This window comes from Physeter macrocephalus, chromosome 7 (genome assembly GCF_002837175.3).
Source record: "Physeter macrocephalus isolate SW-GA chromosome 7, ASM283717v5, whole genome shotgun sequence".
In the NCBI taxonomy this organism is placed as follows: domain Eukaryota; kingdom Metazoa; phylum Chordata; class Mammalia; order Artiodactyla; family Physeteridae; genus Physeter; species Physeter macrocephalus.
In genome coordinates this window covers 91,089,946-91,108,015 of record NC_041220.1, presented here as the reverse complement: position 1 = coordinate 91,108,015, position 18,070 = coordinate 91,089,946, and the positions used below count along the sequence as shown (strand labels likewise).

At 35.2% G+C, this 18,070-nt stretch overlaps 1 protein-coding gene across 4 annotated transcripts in view; it reads left to right on the top strand.

The window, feature by feature from the left end:
* Positions 1–18,070, top strand: part of TBC1D19 (TBC1 domain family member 19) — a 166,912-nt gene that overhangs the window by 143,112 nt on the left and 5,730 nt on the right. For all 4 annotated transcript variants that reach the window (XM_007125144.3, XM_007125146.4, XM_028492081.2 and 1 more), the window contains 4 exons: positions 2,636–2,668; positions 6,379–6,488; positions 8,572–8,663; positions 15,806–15,921. In XM_007125144.3, the coding sequence (XP_007125206.1) occupies positions 2,636–2,668; positions 6,379–6,488; positions 8,572–8,663; positions 15,806–15,921 (351 nt within the window). The remainder of the gene's footprint in view (positions 1–2,635; positions 2,669–6,378; positions 6,489–8,571; positions 8,664–15,805; positions 15,922–18,070) is intronic.

Here is an 18,070-nt window from a genome sequence, read left to right as displayed (position 1 = left end):
CCGGACGCGCAGGCTCAGCGGCCATGGCTCACGGGCCTAGCCGCTCCGTGGCATGTGGGATCTTCCCGGACCGGGGCACGAACCTGTGTCCCCCACATCGGCAGGCGGACTCTCAACCACTGCGCCACCAGGGAAGCCCTGTTGTTTTTTAAAATAATCTTTCAAAAATGTAAAATCCATTCTTAGCTCACAGGCCAAACATAGACAAGCCACAGATCTGACCATAGCTTCTGTGAGAGAAAGTGAAGGAAACAGGATTAAGAACACAGGTGAAGATGGTAGCTCTGAAAAAGAAAAAAGAAAAAGCATCTTCCTCCGAAGACCTCCCTAAAGGGAAGTGAGAAAACAGATGAAATGTGTGAAGAACATTTGAGGTAAAGAACAGACAAGTGAGAATTTATGTCAGTGGCATCAGCCTCCTAGAGAGGGGGGAGGTGAGTTCTGCATTGAGTGTGAAGCACTTGAAGAGCAGGAAGGTTCTGAAAGAACAGGGTGGCTAATCAAACAGAGATAAACAGGGAAAATTCTGAACAACACAGAATTCAGACACAGTTGGACAACACGAATCTGTGGTGTGTTCTAGAAGACTAGGGAAAAATGGGAAAAGGTAGATCCTGAGAATTACAGCTTGTGAAGTTTAAGAGTAATGCAGCACAAAATTCTAAAGGTGGTTGACCTGGCGTACTAGTTCAGAATAATCTTGGATTTTCCTCATACTTTTTTTGATAAAATTACTTCTAGAATCATCAAAGAAATATGAGCTAATTTGTGAATAATAATATCAATAATTAACTTTTATTGAGTCTAAACTTTTTATTTATTAATGGCTGAGCTACAGTCATTATCTCATTTAATCATTTATGTAGTTCTAGCATTGTCTCTGATTTATGAGATGAGGAAACTGAAGGTTAGGGGAATTAAGGAACTTACCTAAAGGCACACAAAGTTCTTAAACAGCAGAGCTAGATGAACCCAACCAAGTCTGTCTGACATCTGGTCTGTGTTCTTAACTCACCAAAATAGGGTGCTGATCAATGAATTACTATCAGTATGGAAGGAGGTCTCTAGTGACAAGTCCTGTCCTCACTCTGTCTTGTTCAACATTTTTATAATGCTCTAGATGAGGACATAGATAGTGCATTTATCAAACTTTCCAGCAATGTGGACCCAGGAAGAAGAGGGAATACATTAGATAACAGGATGAGAATCCAGGATTATCTCAAATTGGAATGGTTCACCAAAGAGGACATATAATAGAGATAAGAATACAGTCCTTTACTTAGGTCAGAAACAACTGCACAAGTGCACTGTGCTTTAGCTGTGGGGTGTGTAGGGAGGAAAAATGCTTAGAGGCTTTCATCACCTCACTTTAAGGACTGTCATAAACTACAGCTTGTCCAGAGGAGAATAGAATAGAGAAGGTATTCAGGACCACTTCATCCGAGGAACCGTTTAAGAAACTCATAAAGTCTCAGAGCAAAAAAAAAAAAAAAAACCAAAAAACAAAACAAAACAAAAAACCCAACCTGATGGTGATGGGGATGGGGACGGGGGAGAGAACAGTGTCCTCCAGTATTTCTGAAAGTTTTCATAGAAGATAAGTTAGGTGTGTTCCATATGACCCTTGTGGTCAGAACTAGGAAACATAAGTGGGAATTACAAGGAACCAGAGTCTCACTCCGTATGAAAAATAACTCCCCCCCAAATTAAACCTGTTCAAAATTGTAATTGGTTGCATTGCGAATGGATGTGCCCCCTATTGCTGGATGTTTTAGACTGAGACTGAACTACCACTTGTTAGAACTTACCCTAGGTGACCTCTGAAGGCTCTGCCAACGCTAAGTTTTTGCCTCTGAACATGTCAGATGAATGAAGCATTTCTGTGCTATTTTTCAAAAAAGTAAACTTCTCTTCTTTCTTTTGTGTTTGCAACCTGATTTAGTAATGTGTTAGATATATGGTGGTGTATATATTACAGAACTTCCATTTTGAACCTAAGCTGTACAAGTTCTAATTTTTCACTTAGAGTGTGACAAGATGTTTAGCATACCAAGTTAGGCTTCAAGTATTTTCTTTTAAATGGATGTGCACTTAACTTGTATATAATTCTTGCCAAAGATTACACTGAATTTGTACCATATTCCTGCCAATATTTTTTCTAAACCACATCCTGTGATGTAATTTGTGGTAAGTTTATAAGGGAATGCATCTATACAAGAGGTGCCTTGAAATGCTCACTTATTTTTTAACAGATTGGACTCCAATATACAAGATGAAGTTGCTTCAAGAAGGACTTAATCTATTGACTTTCTGAGACCGTTATAGTTAGTTCTTAAACTTAGTTCTGTGATCTGCCTTGTTCTGTTTTTTGTAACACGTATTCACAGTCTTAATTTTCAACTTTATCAATAGAAAGTTAACTGGTTATATATTGAAAACCTCTAGATTGCTTTTCTAAAGGTATTAAAAAGCCTATCGTTTTGTTGGTGACCCATCACTAAGTCTTTCTGACATGCATGAAGAAAGTTGAAGCAAAAATAGGAAACCTCACTATTTTTGGCTTTAATCCTCTAAAGTTTGCCTAATAATTCAGTGGGTATACTAATTGAAACGAAATACTTTTTTATTTTTTTAGGTGTAATCCCTTTTCATGGATTTTCAATGTATGGTAAGTTGGGCTTTAAAATATTCAGTTTTTAATACACTTTAGAAAATTAAACATGAAAATCACACTTTATATTACATCAGCCACACACTTAACAATGTTATTGTGAACATTTTTAAACATTGGATTTGATATCTGTTTATATGTCCAATTAAAAATTTTTTCAAATAAAGGGTCATCATAATTGCTCAGATGGTGATTGCTTGTCAAATTAGAATTGAACATACCAGGAAAATGGTTCTGTTGTTTACCATTTTCTAATTCAATGGAAATTAGAGCTACACATTGATATTTAGTTCTAATGTAAAATGAGATTGCTTAAATTCCTAAACTAATTCTCATAAGTCTTTAAAAAAAATAATAGGTCAGAAAGAATGCAAAGGGAGGGACAACAGTGAGTGTGAGTTCATGATTTCTCCAGACTGGCTGGTGTGCACAGCAACAATTACATTGAAGCATCCAGTCATCCTGAGGCACACGTGACAAATGCATGTGCAGGTTTGAGAGCCCTGAGCACCTTTGTGGCCTCATGTATCATTGAATGAGGAATGCAGGAAGTGTAAAAAAGATTAGCAAGAGGAAGAATGCTCTATGCCTTAAGTGCCACCTAATTTTTAAATTTTCATGCATTACATATGAGCTTGTCGAAGATTGTTGTCCCAACTATTCCTACTCCCCAACCTTTAGACTAAACAAAAATATACATTAATGTTTACTTTTGTAAAAAGAATCAGCAATAAATTAACACTTTTCTTTGTAAAAAACCCCTCAAGTGTTCAGCATCAAACAGTCATCGTGAATGACATAATATAAAACTTTTAAAACCAGCATACAATGAAAAGGATTCAAAGTGCCTAGGAATTTTGCATTATGCTGCCCTTGGCTTTATTCTCTTGAGCAACCAAAATTTCATAATGTAACACATAATGTTATAGTGAGGTTCCAGCATATTTCTCTTTTATAAATATGTGAGGAATTTAAAATAGAAAACCTAAAAAGGTTAAGAATATAAATTTTTACCTTTAATAATAAAAAATGTTAGCCCTTTTATTCTTTTATTTTAATAATTCCAACTGCAAGCATCTTTCAAGTAATTAGTTTTTAAAAGGTGTACTTGAGCGATTTGGAGAACAGTTAATAATGTCAGGAAAATTTAAATCTTCTAACAACTATCAGGGTACAAAATACATCTTTGAATCCTGCCTATTCACATTTCTGGTTGTTTTAATAGGTTAAAGTTTATACACCCAAGGGGGAAACGTTCGCTAAGGAAATAGGTGATGCAAAATGTTTGATATACAGTTTATACTATTTTAGAAAAATATGTTAAGCATCCACAAATACTTTAGAGCAGTGACCACTTATTTAGAACCAGTATACTGGCATAATCGCAACTTATCCCCAGGAACTCTACGTAGTACTAGGACATTTTAGTTTTAGTTACTGTATTTCTTTAAAATTATAATACTTAACTCTTTTAAAAATTTATTCAAAACTTTTCTCTAATTTAAACTGGCCTTCTCCTTTCCCACATATGTAGATTAATGAAGTTTTTTATTGTAGGTGTAGTAGATTATGATTTCTTAAATAAATTCCTATAGTGCAGTATTTAATTGGTTAAAAAGATGATGAGCTAATTCATTTTTATGGAAGAACCAAATAGGGAAAGATGCTTAAAATGGAAAATAAAGTCATGTAGAAGATTTTTTACATATTATATGTAATGGACTAAAACGTTTCCATTTCACAGCTATATGAGGGAATTCAACAAAAACAATTGTGGCATCTTGAATAATAACTGATTATAACATTTTCTATATTATATATCTTTATAGAAAAGTGCTGATTTTAAAATTCTCTTTCATTTCTTCACTGGAAATGATCATTAATGATTACTGAATCTTTAAAATCTTTAGATTCAAATTACAAGTTTTTAAATATCAATAACTTAAGAAGTTGGAGGGGAAAATATGCATCATCACAAAAAGTAAAGAATTCCAAACCTTAATTTTGAATTTGTAATAATACCATGTATTTGTGCCACATTGCTTTTTCTTAGGTTGTTGCAATTAGAATGTGAGTTATTCTTTTTAAATATATAGAATACCTCAGTTGGGGCTTATTTAAATAAGTAGGAATTTATTTTGATAATAAAATAATTTTTTAAAATTAGTTTTGAAGTGAAAGGACATGGCTGTTAGTTTTTAAACATATATATATATATAAAACATAGAGGTCTTTTCCTATACATATTTATAAAAGGAGGGTTTTTTTTGATGTATTTAGATATTTACCACCCTAAAATTGATTTGTCTCTCTTTTGCCCTTCAGAAAAGTGAAATTTCTCAGTTGCAATGCTAGTTTTTGATAATTTATTCATCAGTAATACTGTGCACTGCCATTTATCCCAGATAATCGATTTTTGTTTTGTCAGAATTTAAAATTTTTTATCATTTTTTCCTTTCACATTGTCAAAAGGAAGTGAGCTGAGTTGGCTCATTGGTTTCCCTGCTTACTTAATGCCTACTGCCCTCAGGGCATCACTGACATTATAGAGCCCAAGACCTTCTTACCTGTCTGATCTATATCATAGATGAAATTATCCAATAAGTAAGTCACTTTTATTAAAATTAATATTTAAGTAATGCAGTTTTATATATCTGCATTATAAGTGTATTTATGCTGCCTAAAATTCTTGAGTCTTGAAAAGATGAAAAGCATGACCACGTGCGCAAGTGCAGAATAATCAGACTGTCAGGTCAGCATCTGATTTTAAAATCTGACTTTCTGACAGTCAGCTATGGGCTGTCTGGTTGAGTTGACTCACCTGTGCTTAATTGCCATGAACTGGGTACAAAAGAAAACTTAATTCAAATTTATTAGAGAAATAAATTCTTAGAGTTGTTTTATTTTAAGCCTATGAAAACTGTCTAGATACATATTGAGATATGCCAATATAGACCAATAGACTAAACTGTTAATCAAAATTTTAATTTTCAAATTCAGTTAGTTGAAGACCATTGTTCTAAAAGCTAGTCGTAAATCATCTTATATTTTACTTACCTGACTTCAAAAATTAAAAATTTCAAAAGATCCTTTGTGGGACAGAGTAAAAATGAATTGCCTGATGGTCACTTTCTTATTATTTCAATTGAAAAAAAGAGAGACTTGACTTTATGTAGTTTTTAAAAGTTACTTTGAATTTTCAATATCCCTATATAGTTCCATTGTGTCATTCTTATTCTACTGTTGAGATTATAATATTTTATAATTTACTCCCTTCTTTTTTTTCTTTTTTTTTTTTTTTTTTGCGGTACACGGGCCTCTCACTGTCGTGGCCTCTCCCATTGCGGAGCACAGGCTCCGTATGCACAGGCTCAGCGGCCACGGCTCATGGGCCCAGCCACTCCGCGGCATGTGGGATCTTCCCGGACCGGGGCACGAACCCATGTCCCCTGTATCAGCAGGTGGACTCTCAACCACTGAGCCACCAGGGAAGCCCTACTCCCTTCTTTTTAAATTTTAATGACTCAGTTTTTTACATGTGCATATATTCCCTTTTCAACATGAAAAAAAAATATATATGTAATTCTAAACTTGTCTATGAATGAATATTCTTACTAGAAAATATTTATTCTTTCATATTTTGTGAACTTATTTTTTAAATTTTAGTAGTTCAGCAATATTATTAATTAATTTTTTTGTTCTTTCAGTTGCACCACTTTGTTTTCTGTACCATGAACCTTCCAAACTGTATCAGATATTCCGTGAGATGTATGTGCGTTTTTTCTTCAGACTTCATTCCATCTCTTCTCATCCTTCTGTAAGTTCATAAAAAAAAAAAAAGGATCAAACCAGACTCTAATCTGTTTTTTCTTTCCTTAAGAAAAACAAATGTTAATTTGTAAGGTCAAGTAACACTTTTCTATAGAATAAATGAAAGAGAAGAAGAAATTGATATTTAAATAGTTTTAGTAATAATTAGAGAGGAAAAAGCCTTTTATCAATTGCATTTAAATTATCTTTTATATGTTGAAAGAAAAAACATAGCAATGTCTGTATTGTTTTCTTTGACAAAGTTGGCTAACTTCTTTGAATGCTGGTTTCCTCATCTCTGAAACTCATTTCAGAGTTAATAATGAGTTTCTGTGGTGCTGTAGAGCAGTGTACAAAGCACCTGGGTAGTACTTGGCTCATGGCAGATGTTCAGTAAATAGATGGCTGCTGTTTTTATTGTTGTCGTTATGTTTATCATCATCATCACCATCTTTTCTTTGTTAATGAAAAATAAACATTTATTTGTCCCTTATTTTTCATTGTGGCTAATTATCAGTTATCAAACTAGATATCTCCTTTGTGTTTATTCAGTAGATGGCTCCTTGGCCTTAACATGAAATTCAAAGAGAAGCATACTGGGAGTTGAGTATTTGTATCTGTTTTATTTTGTCCAGTCCTTTATCATATCTTCCTTCCCCTACCCCCACCCTCCTTAGCCTGAGTAAAAGCAGTGTTTATTTTATTTCAGTTATACTTTTTCTGTCTTTGAGCCTGCTTTGGTCTGCTTGTGGGTAACTTGACTGACTCTCCAGAAAAAACATTAAAAATTGGAATGTGTCAGGGCTACCAAGTTTCCCAAAAGAGGAGACTGTCACTGCTACTCAACTAACTAGCAGTTCATTATCCTCCCCACCCCCCCGCCATTCCTGTGTATTCCTATTCCACCTTCCTCTGTCTCCAGCGTTGCTCTCATACATTGCTAGTGAAAGCAGGCAAATAACAGAAATCCAGGATGTCACAGATGAACAAATGAAGTACCACCAATTATCTTGGGTTTCTTCTCTCTGAGACAACTTGATTTAATGCCTATATTGCATGAATATTTCATCTAGAATAACCAAAAATATATTAATAATTCTTTTTTCTTATAACTCATCCTTAGCCTCAGATTTCTTACTCGCATATTCTGTACCATTTTACGCTTCAGAGTTTCAATAAAATGTTTTTAACTGGCTGCCCAGTAGATACCCGTGATGTTTTCCCTGTGCAGACCGCTGAAGCTTGCCACTGAGCAACTCTGGATATGCCTTCTCTATATCCCTGCTGACCCTAAGGTGTCCTTTTTCAGCTGATTGATTGGGACAGCCCTGCCTCTGCCCTTTCTTTATTCAGTGAAATAAAGACTTACAGGCAGTCATCTCCTTTTCTGGCTTGCAGCCAGACTTAACTATTTGGAACCATGACAGCCTTATTTCTTTAGAAATTCAAAAAGAGGATTAGAACTTCCTTACAAAGATCAACTCTGAGGAATGCTGAGCTGCAAGAAAGACTTTATTCAGAGTTGTCAAGTAATAAATGCACTTGAAAAACCATCTACTTTGTACTCTACAGATAATGCCCTTTTAAAAAAGTGGATTTCAGTTTTTAAAAAAGTTAACCTTATACTAAGTAATCAAACATTCTTGTTTGATAACTTCCTGATGCAAATTTCAAACAGTCTTTCCCTGGGGATGGATTTCAATGAAAGAGTTAAAAAAAGCAGGAAATATTTTCCCTGATGGATGAGACAGCTGGAAGGGAAGGGACATATGGAGGAGAAAGTGAAGGGTGTGGCTATAGCACCAGAGAAATACCTGGAAACTGGAATGCATCCAGAAAAAACTAATTTTGCTGGGCCTACGTGATACTATATGACTTACAGAGTAGCAGGTTTTTCTGTAAAATGACGTTTTCCTTGAATTCCTAACATTACTACATGCCAGGTTACGTGGGGAGCCTATCGTTGTTAAAAAGGAAAAAATATTTATATTGATAATCTTTTTCTCATTTCCATTTGAATAATTTAATGACAGAGTTCATTTTTAAATACTAAATTATACATTTCTCTTGTGATTTATTATTGTATCCAGGGTATTGTGTCACTCTGTCTGCTGTTTGAAACTCTTCTTCAAACTTATCTCCCCCAACTCTTTTATCATCTACGAGAAATTGGGGCTCAACCGTGAGTATTTTTCTCTACTAATTGAAGAATAAATTGATATCAGAAGGCTCTTTTTCATCATCAAAGATACATTAATTTTTAAGAGACATTAAACTAACAGTTTCCCCAATAAAACAGTAATTATCAAGTAGTAAATTATAACTTGACATTGTGCCAGAAATTCTTGGGAGACTTACCAAAATCCTAATAAATTCTTATTTGCTTGGATTTTTGTGCTTGGTACAAGAATCACCAAAAGAACTAATTTCTATTCATAATGAAAGGTGTTGGCCAAACTGAGGCAAAAATTTGTGGAAACAAATACTACGTGAGAAATGTGATAATACTAAAATTAAGTCAGTTTAGGCCAAATTTATCAGAAAACAACTTATGAAAGACAGAAAGGTTAAAGTTTGCTGGCTTTCGTTAAAGGAATCTAGATCGATTATTTACCAATGGTTGTACACTGTGATTTTTTCTTCCAAAAGCTTGAATTTTTGTTCATTTATCTCAGTATGAGTTATCAGTGAATATGTAGGGTACCTGTGGACCTCATTATTATCGGTTCTCTTTTCTCTTTTTTAATTAACAGTGTCTTAAGGCAACAGAAATTTCCAAATGATTTATCAGTGTTTTGTTACTGTCTTCCTTTCTGTGTAACCATTTTCTCCTATATAAGGGCATATTTGAAAGGAGCACTAACTCTTTGAGACCACAAAAGTAGTTAATGGGAAATAGAATCTGTAGCTGATGGATGGATGGATGGATGAGTGGGTGGGTGGGTGGGTTTAAGAGACAGACCCAGATTCAAATTCTATCTCTACTAAACTATATAATCCTGATAAAGTTATTTAATTTACCTAAGCCTCAATTTCTTTCATTAAATCAAGATAATTTAATTTATTCATCTTTAAAATCAAGAGAATTCCTACCTCATGGAGTTGTTTAAAGATTTAATATGTGTATGTGTATATATGTATATATATATGTATATATATATGTATATATATATATACATATATATCTCCATTCTAAAATCACCATCGAATTTCAGACATTTTAGATCTTAGAAATGCCATTTATAAAACAATACCTCATATCATCCATTGATAACACCTAGGTGACACTCTTTCTTTTGTAGACATTAAAAAACAGGATTTTATTAATAATATTATAGGGGCTTCCCTGGTGGCGCAGTGGTTGCGCGTCCGCCTGCCGATGCAGGGGAACCGGGTTCGCGCCCCGGTCTGGGAAGATCCCACATGCCGCGGAGCGGCTGGGCCCGTGAGCCATGGCCGCTGGGCCTGCGCGTCCGGAGCCTGTGCTCCGCAAAGGGAGAGGCCACAACAGTGAGAGGCCCGCGTACAGCAAAAAAAAAAAATAATAATAATAATATTATAAAACAAGAATATGGCAGAAATATTTTATATTACATACAAGTCATTTTTTCTTGTGGTAAACTGACCTTTATTTTACTACTGTGAAATGAATGTTTGAATATAACTATGCTTTTCCTTACTAGAGTGAAGACATTTAGTTTATTGCTAGAAACTAAAATCCTGATTTTTTTCTAGTCTATTTATACACTTTAATCATTTAAAGGAACAAATTTATTTTAGTGAATTATTATAAACATTAAAATTCTGATGCAAGAGAAAATATAAATATTTAATTATCAGGCTAGAAATCAATTATTAAAAGGCTTTCATGAATTAAAACTAATGCTATTGGAAGGTTTCTAATTTAGAATTTAATTTTTTTACTAGATATAGGACTCTTCAGGATATCTCCTTCTTCTTGAATACTTAATGCATTTTATCTAAGTTATCATATTTATGGACAAATTATTCATAATATTCCATAATAATTCTTAATTAGCCTTTTAATATCTATAGAATCAGAGTGACATTACCGCTCTCATTCCTGAGATTGATATTTGTATCTTGTGTCTCTTTCTTGATTATTCTGGCCAGAGGTTTATTAATTTTATTCTTCTTTGAAAGAATCAGTTTTTGGTTTCATTGGTTTTGTTTTTCTATTTTCAGCTTCATTGAGTTATGCTCTTTTATTTGTTATTTCCTTCTGTATGCTTGCTTTAGTTTTGTTTTGGTCTTGTCTTTCTACTTGTTTAAGGTGAAATTTAGATAATTAATTTGAGACATTTCTTCTTTTCTAATATAAGCAATAATGTTATAAATTGCCCTCAAGGCACTGCTTTACCTCCACTCAACAAATTTTGATGTGTTATGTTTTCACTTTCATTCAATTCAAAATGTTTCTTAATTTCTCTTGTGACTTCCTCTTTGACCATAGTTTATATAAAACTGCATTGTTTAATTTCTAAATATTTGGAAAGATATTATATCTTTCTGTTATTGATTTCTATTGTAATTCTGTTACAGTTAGACAATGTGCTTCATAAGATTATAGTTCTTTTAAATGTGTTGCAGTTTGTTTTATGACCCAGAATATGATCTATCTTGTTGAATCTTCCATGTACACTTGAAAAGAATTCGTATGCTGCTAGTGTTGAGCAGAATGTTCTGTAAGTGGTAATCAAGTCAAGTTTGTTGATAATGTTCAAGACTTCTATACACTTGTTAATTTTCTGTCTACTTTTTCTATTGATTATTGAGAAAGAAGTGTTAGAGACTCCAATTATAATTGTGAATTTGTCTTTTTATTTCTGCATTGCTATATATATTTTTACTTCATGTATTTGACTCTGTTTTTAGGAGAATTGATCTTTTTATCATTATGTAATGTCTTTTCCTAGCAATAAATCTACTATGCCTGATATAGCCATTCCAGCTTTCTTTTTATTACAATTTGTATACTGTATTCTTTTCTATCTTTTTACTTTTAATGTATTGAATATCAATGTCTTTACTTTTCAGGTGGCTTTCTTGTCAAAATTATATTTGGGTCTTTCAGTGTGGCAGTTTCTCTTTTAATTGGTGTGTTTATTCCATTTACATTTAATGTAATTGATATTATTGGATTAAAATAATATCAATTGGGCTTCCCTGGTGGCGCAGTGGTTGCGCGTCCGCCTGCCGATGCAGGGGAACCGGGTTCGCGCCCCGGTCTGGGAGGATCCCACATGCCGCGGAGCAGCTGGGCCCGTGAGCCATGGCCGCTGGGCCTGCGCGTCCGGAGCCTGTGCTCTGCAATGGGAGAGGCCACAACAGTGAGAGGCCCACGTACCACAAAAAAAAAAAATAATAATATCAATTGATATTATTTACTATCTTGATAGACATTTTTTTGTTTGTCCCATGTGCTCTTTATTCTTTTTTTCCTCTTTTCCTGCCTACTTTTTTTTTTTTAATATTTATTTATTTATTTTTGGCCTCATCGGGTCTTAGTTGTGGCACACGGGATCTTTCATTGCAGCATGCAGGCTTCTCTCTAGTTGTGGTGCGGGGATTTAGTTGCCCTGCGGCATGTGGGATCTTAGTTCCCTGACCAGGGATCAAACCCACGTCCCCTGCATTGAAAGGCAGATTCTCAACTACTGGACCACCAAGGAAGTCCCTCCTGCCTACTTTTGTTTGTTTGTTTGTTTGTTTTTAATTCATTTATTATTTATTTATTTATTTTCTTTATTTTTGGTTGCATTGGGTCTTAGTTGCGGCACACGGGGTCTTCGTCAGGCATACAGGATCTTTCGTTGCAGTATGCGGGCTTCTCTCTAGTCGTGGCGTGCGGGTTTTCTCTTCTCTAGTTGTGGCACACAGGCTCCAGGGCAGGTGGGCTCTGTAGTTGTGGCGTGCAGGTTCCAGAGCATGTGGGCTCTGTAGTTTGTGGCACGCGGGCTCTAGTTGAGGCGCATGAGCTCAGTAGTTGTAGCATGTGGACTTAATTGCCCCACAGCATGTGGGATCTTAGTTCCTTGACCAGGGATCAAACCTGTGTCCCCTGCATTGTAAGGTGGATTCTTTACCACTGGACCACCAGGGAAGTTCCCCTCCTGACTACTTTTGAATTGAATAATTTTTTACTCCACTTTATCTCCAGTATTGGATTATTATTTATACCTTTCTAAAAATATTTTTTGATAAGTGTCTGTCTTAGTTCAGTCTGCTATAACAAATTACCGTAAACTGTATGGCTTATAAACAACAGAAATTTATTTCTCACGGTTTTGGAGACTGGAAGTCTAAGATCAGGTTGCTACCATGGTTGAGTTCCAGAGAGGACCTTCTTCTAAGTTGCAGACTGCTTCTCATTGTATCCTCACATGATGGAGAGCAGAGAGGAAAAAGAAGCTCTCACATGACTCTTATGAAGGCACTAATCCCAAACATGAGGACCTACCTTTATAACTTTATCTAATGCTAATTAACTTCCAAAGGCCACACACCTCTTTCCTAATACCATCACATTGGGGGGTAATTTCAATATATGAATTTGGGTGTGGGAGTGCGGACACAAGCATTCAGTCTATAACAGTGTCCTAGGATTTACAATATACATCTTTAATTTATCACCTTCTACTTTCAAATAAACTCCAGGCCTGGAGGGTTTCATGGGCAAATTCTACAAAACACATCAGGAAGAAATAATATCAATTATTGTTTTTCTGTGGCTGCTGTCAAGATCTTTGTCTTTAGATCTTAGCAGTTTGATTATGATGTATCTGGACCTGGATTTCTTGGATTTATCCTGTTTAGGGTTTGCTTAACATCTTGAATTTGAGGCTTATTTCTTTTGCCAAATTTAGGAAGTTTTCAACCATTATTTCTTCAAAGATTTTTTTCTGCACCACACTCATTATCCTTTTCTTCTGGGACACAAATATTAAAACTTTTATTCTTATGTCACAGCTTCCTGAAGCTCTGTTCATTTTGTTTTCAATCCTTTTTACTCTCTAGTTCAGATTGGACACTTCTATTGATTTATATTTAAATTCACTGGCTCTCTCAATGGTTATTTCCATTTTGCTATTGGATCCACCCAGTGAGTGTTGTTTTGTTGTTGTTATTGTTTTTGTTGTTTTCGTATTTATCAGTTCTAAAATTTCCATTTGGTTCTTAACAAAACTCAGAATTGTGCATTAATAAGGGCAAATTCTACTATACATAAATTATCCCTCAATAAACTTTATTTCTAAGAAATTGAATCTGTGCTGTATACTAGGGAGCAGAAGGCATGATGTGTGGTGCTGTTGTTCTAATAAGACTGAGAGATCCAGTAAAATGAAACTAGTTGAAGTTAATAATTTAGACTTAAAAGTTAGTGAATTATTTAAATTTAAAATAATTGATGGCTAAAAGTTTCTTTGGCATCTATAAACAGATATTCTAAAACCAACCAAAAATCTTGATTTATCAGTACTACTGCCTACATGTACTTTGTTATATTAGAACAATAGTTATCTAGTATTGAGGAATTTCTGAAACTTGGGGGCCCTTTTTCAGTCTTAAGAAAATTAATATGACACCAACAAAGGCAATCTCTCAATCCCATTTTCTCTTTTAAGAAAAAGTACAGATATTTATCTGTATAACAATTTTAACAAAGAATTTGACTAGAACCTCTCAGGGACAGTCAAGTGATGTTTAATTGCCAATAGACAGTACAGAAATTGAGAGACTATTTAATCTCTTCAGGCACCAAAGCCAAAGAGTTTGTTTCCTGATTCTAGAGATAAATTGTATTGTAACATAACCTATTTATGAAACAGTAGGATCTCATACTTCTTAGGACTTTTTTTTGCAAAATAGAATTTAATTGAATTTTCTGGTTGATTTTTCAGAGTTCTGATGACCTCCTCTATAAAACTAAGGGTTTCAAATCAGAGATCTATTTCTAAGGTCCCTTATAGCTTTTTCTTTTTTTTAAGATTTAATTTTATTTTTAGCAGCGTTGGGTCTTTGTTGCTGTGCACAGGCTTTCTCTAGTTGTCGTGAGCAGGAGCTACTCTTCATTGTGGTGCTTGGGCTTCTCCTTGCGGTGGCTTCTCTTGTTGCAGAGCACCGGCTCTAGGTGCATGGGCTCAATAGTTGTGGCTCGCAGGCTCTAAAGCGCAGTCTCAGTGGTTTGAGGCATGGGCTTAGCTGCTCCATGGCATGTGGGATCTTCCCAGACCAGGGATCAAACCTGTGTCCCCTGCATTGGCAGGCGGATTCTTATCCACTGTGCCACCATGGAAGTCCCCCTATAGCTTTAAAACTAGTTTTCTTTGTCTTTTTTCATCCTTTGTAGCCATTTGAGTGAAATGTAGGAATATGATTTATTGAATTGGAAAAATATGCAGCTATCAAGCTCTTTCAAGTATCTTGAATAAAAATTCAAATGTTCTTGGCTTGGCTGGAACTGTTAAGACTATAAGATCACCTCATTGATAGCTAATTAGTACACACCCTGAAAAACAGAATGTAGAAGTGAGTTTTCTAAAGAATGAACTCTAACATAAAGTAGGACCCAGGAATATAATTCTTTCTCTTAATGCTTTTGAGACCACTAATTTGAGGACTCATGGTTTCTCACCATTGCACTTTTTACAGCTTTTAATAGAGTATTTGAGTTTTTTAAAATTTATTTTATTGAAGTATAGTTGATTTACAATGTTGTGTTAGTCACAGCAGTGTTTCAGTTATACATATATATGCATTCTTTTTCATATTCTTTCCATTATGGTTTATCACAGGATATTGAATATAGTTCCCTGTAGGAACAGTAGGACCTACAACAGTAGGACCTTGTTGTTTATCCATTCAGTACCATAATAGTTTGCATCTGCTAATCCCAAACTCCCCATCTATCCCTCCCCCCTCCCCCTTGGCAACCACAAGTCTGTTTTCTATGTCTGTGAGCCTGTTTCTGTTTCATAGATAAGTTCATTTGTGTCATATTTTAGATTCCACATATAAGTGATTTCATGTGGTATTTGTCTTTCTCTTTCTGACTTCCTTCACTTAGTATGATAATCACTAGGTCCATCCATGTTGCTGCAAATGGCATTATTTCATTCTTTTTTATGACTGAGTAGTATTCCATTGTATATATGTAGAGTGCTTGAGTTTTAAATGCCCATGTGATTTTTCAGACCCACAAAGGAGTTACCTAATAATGGAACTGGTTGAGTTCTTCTGATATTGCTTTTTGATGAGAAAAAAATTCCACTGGTAAAATTTCTTTTTTTTCTTTGCTTACAGACTTCGCATATCATTTAAATGGATGGTTCGAGCTTTCTCTGGATACTTAGCTACAGATCAACTCTTGCTTTTGTGGGATAGAATCCTAGGGTACAACTCTCTGGAAATTCTTGCTGGTAAGAGTAAGTGCTTGTTTGTAAAACACATGCTCTTTCTATAGTAAAGCCCCTTTCCTTTCTAACATTCACCATCTGTAATTGGAATTTGAGTCTACAGTTGTCTGGCATTTCTAATTCATGAACATTTAGTAGATTTATCTGCCTTAGAAGACAAGCACTGAGATTCTGCAATCTAAATACGTCTGTATAACTGCCCATCACGTCTATTCGTAGTCTTTTGTCGTTGCTTCTAGGAATGTCCAGGTCCCCTCCCCTGCTTTTAGTCCAGCCAGGGCTTACGGACTCAGCACCTGTGAGGTTTGCACAGCAGAGTGTAGGTATACTTCTGTTCTTTTCCTGGCTCCTCTGACTACCTTAGTGTTCTGTTCTGTGCCCTTTTTCAACTACTACCTAAAATCCAAACTGAGACTGAGCCTCTCTGCACAGTTGAAATCTCAGCTCTTCTGGACTTCAGTTTATACTGAACTCAAAACCTTTTCCTTGTTGCTAACAGTCTCTGACTCCTGCCCTGGTAACTGAGTTTCTCCTTTTACATATTCTCTTAAGCCAAAAAGAAATTCATCTTTTTTTCAGAAAGCCACAAATCCATCTCTTATTTAATAATTAAGTTCTTACAACAGATATACACAGAGGGCAACTGTGTGATAACACATAGGGCACAGATTTCTTATTATATTATTTTGCTTCTCTGTGTGTAAAATAGACTCAATTATTTTTATCATTGAAATTATCAGGGAATTCAAATAAGTATTACAGGGTTTTCACATGGATGGAGAGCGAGAAGTTGGCAGAGTGCTGGTTCCAACCTTCTCCAGTTTTGTGATATTGAACAAATTATTTAATCTTTACCCAGTGATAGCATTGTAAAGACACCTCTCTGGGCCATTTGGAAATAATGCTTAATTGATGACCCTTTTCTTGCAGAAGATTCTCTAGGTACCATATTAACATATTTTTGAATGCTGAGAGTTCGAGTAATTAGATGGCATTTTGAAAACGAAAATTGAGGTAATAATAAAGTGCCATGAAGATAAATGTTGCCCCTGGTATAATGAGAGATATCATTTACTGGGGTTTTTAACAACTCCCAGTATCCTTCTATCTCAGTTGTTTTTAAAGCCCATACAAATATGAGTTAGGAAAAAATGGTCTGCCATCACCTCTTTTGGCTGAATGGCAGTGATACATACAATCTAGAGACAGAAGGGAATCCTAGAGGTCATCAGGTATAACTTCTTTTAAATATTTTTGACAGGCAGTCCTTATCCTGTGTTTGAACATTCAGTGTTGGATAATCCCTGTCTTACCAAGTAGCCCATTTCATTTCTGGATAATATAACTTTTTTTTTTTTGGCCACATTGCATGGTGTGTGGGATCTTAGTTCCCCCACCATGGATCAAACCTGCACCCCCTGCAGTGGAAGTGTGGGATCTTAACCACTAGACCTCCAGGGAAGTCCCTGAATAATATAACTTGTTAAAATGTACTACTTTTAAACCAGGATCATCATCATGTTTTTTCTACTCTCTCACCCCCTCCTTTCCTCAAAGTCTTCTATTTTCCAGGCTAAGTTGTCTTGTTTTTTGCTACCATTTCTCAGGTAACAGGATTTTAGATTTTCTACCAAATAACTCTTCTGGGTAGGGCATAAATTTTGAAGAGTATTGTATGTAGCTTTTTCTATCATTTCAAAAAACATTAGAGCTTGTTAAAGAAATGGGCTCAGTATTAGAAAGTACTTTCTAATAATTAGGACTTTCCAAAAGTAGAATGGGCTTTTTAACTGTCATCTGAAGGGTTAAGAGGTTTTCTATCATGAAAGAAACGTTGAATTGGAAGACCTTCAAAGCATCTTCCAATTTAAAGTCTCCCATTCTGTGACTTATTACCCCTCAGCAAACTGAAGTGAAAGAGAAATGAATTTTGAATGCTGCATTTGCTCTAAGCCACGTACTCTGCTGTAAGCTTAATACATTAATACAAAAGTTATTGATGTATAGGTAGAAATGCAGTTCACAATATTGCATCCATTCACTTTCTCTGAGTGTTTTTAAAAAATCAACAGAGGGGCTTCCCTGGTGGCGCGGTGGTTGAGAGTCCGCCTGCCGATGCAGGGGACACGGGTTCGTGCCCCGGTCCGGGAAG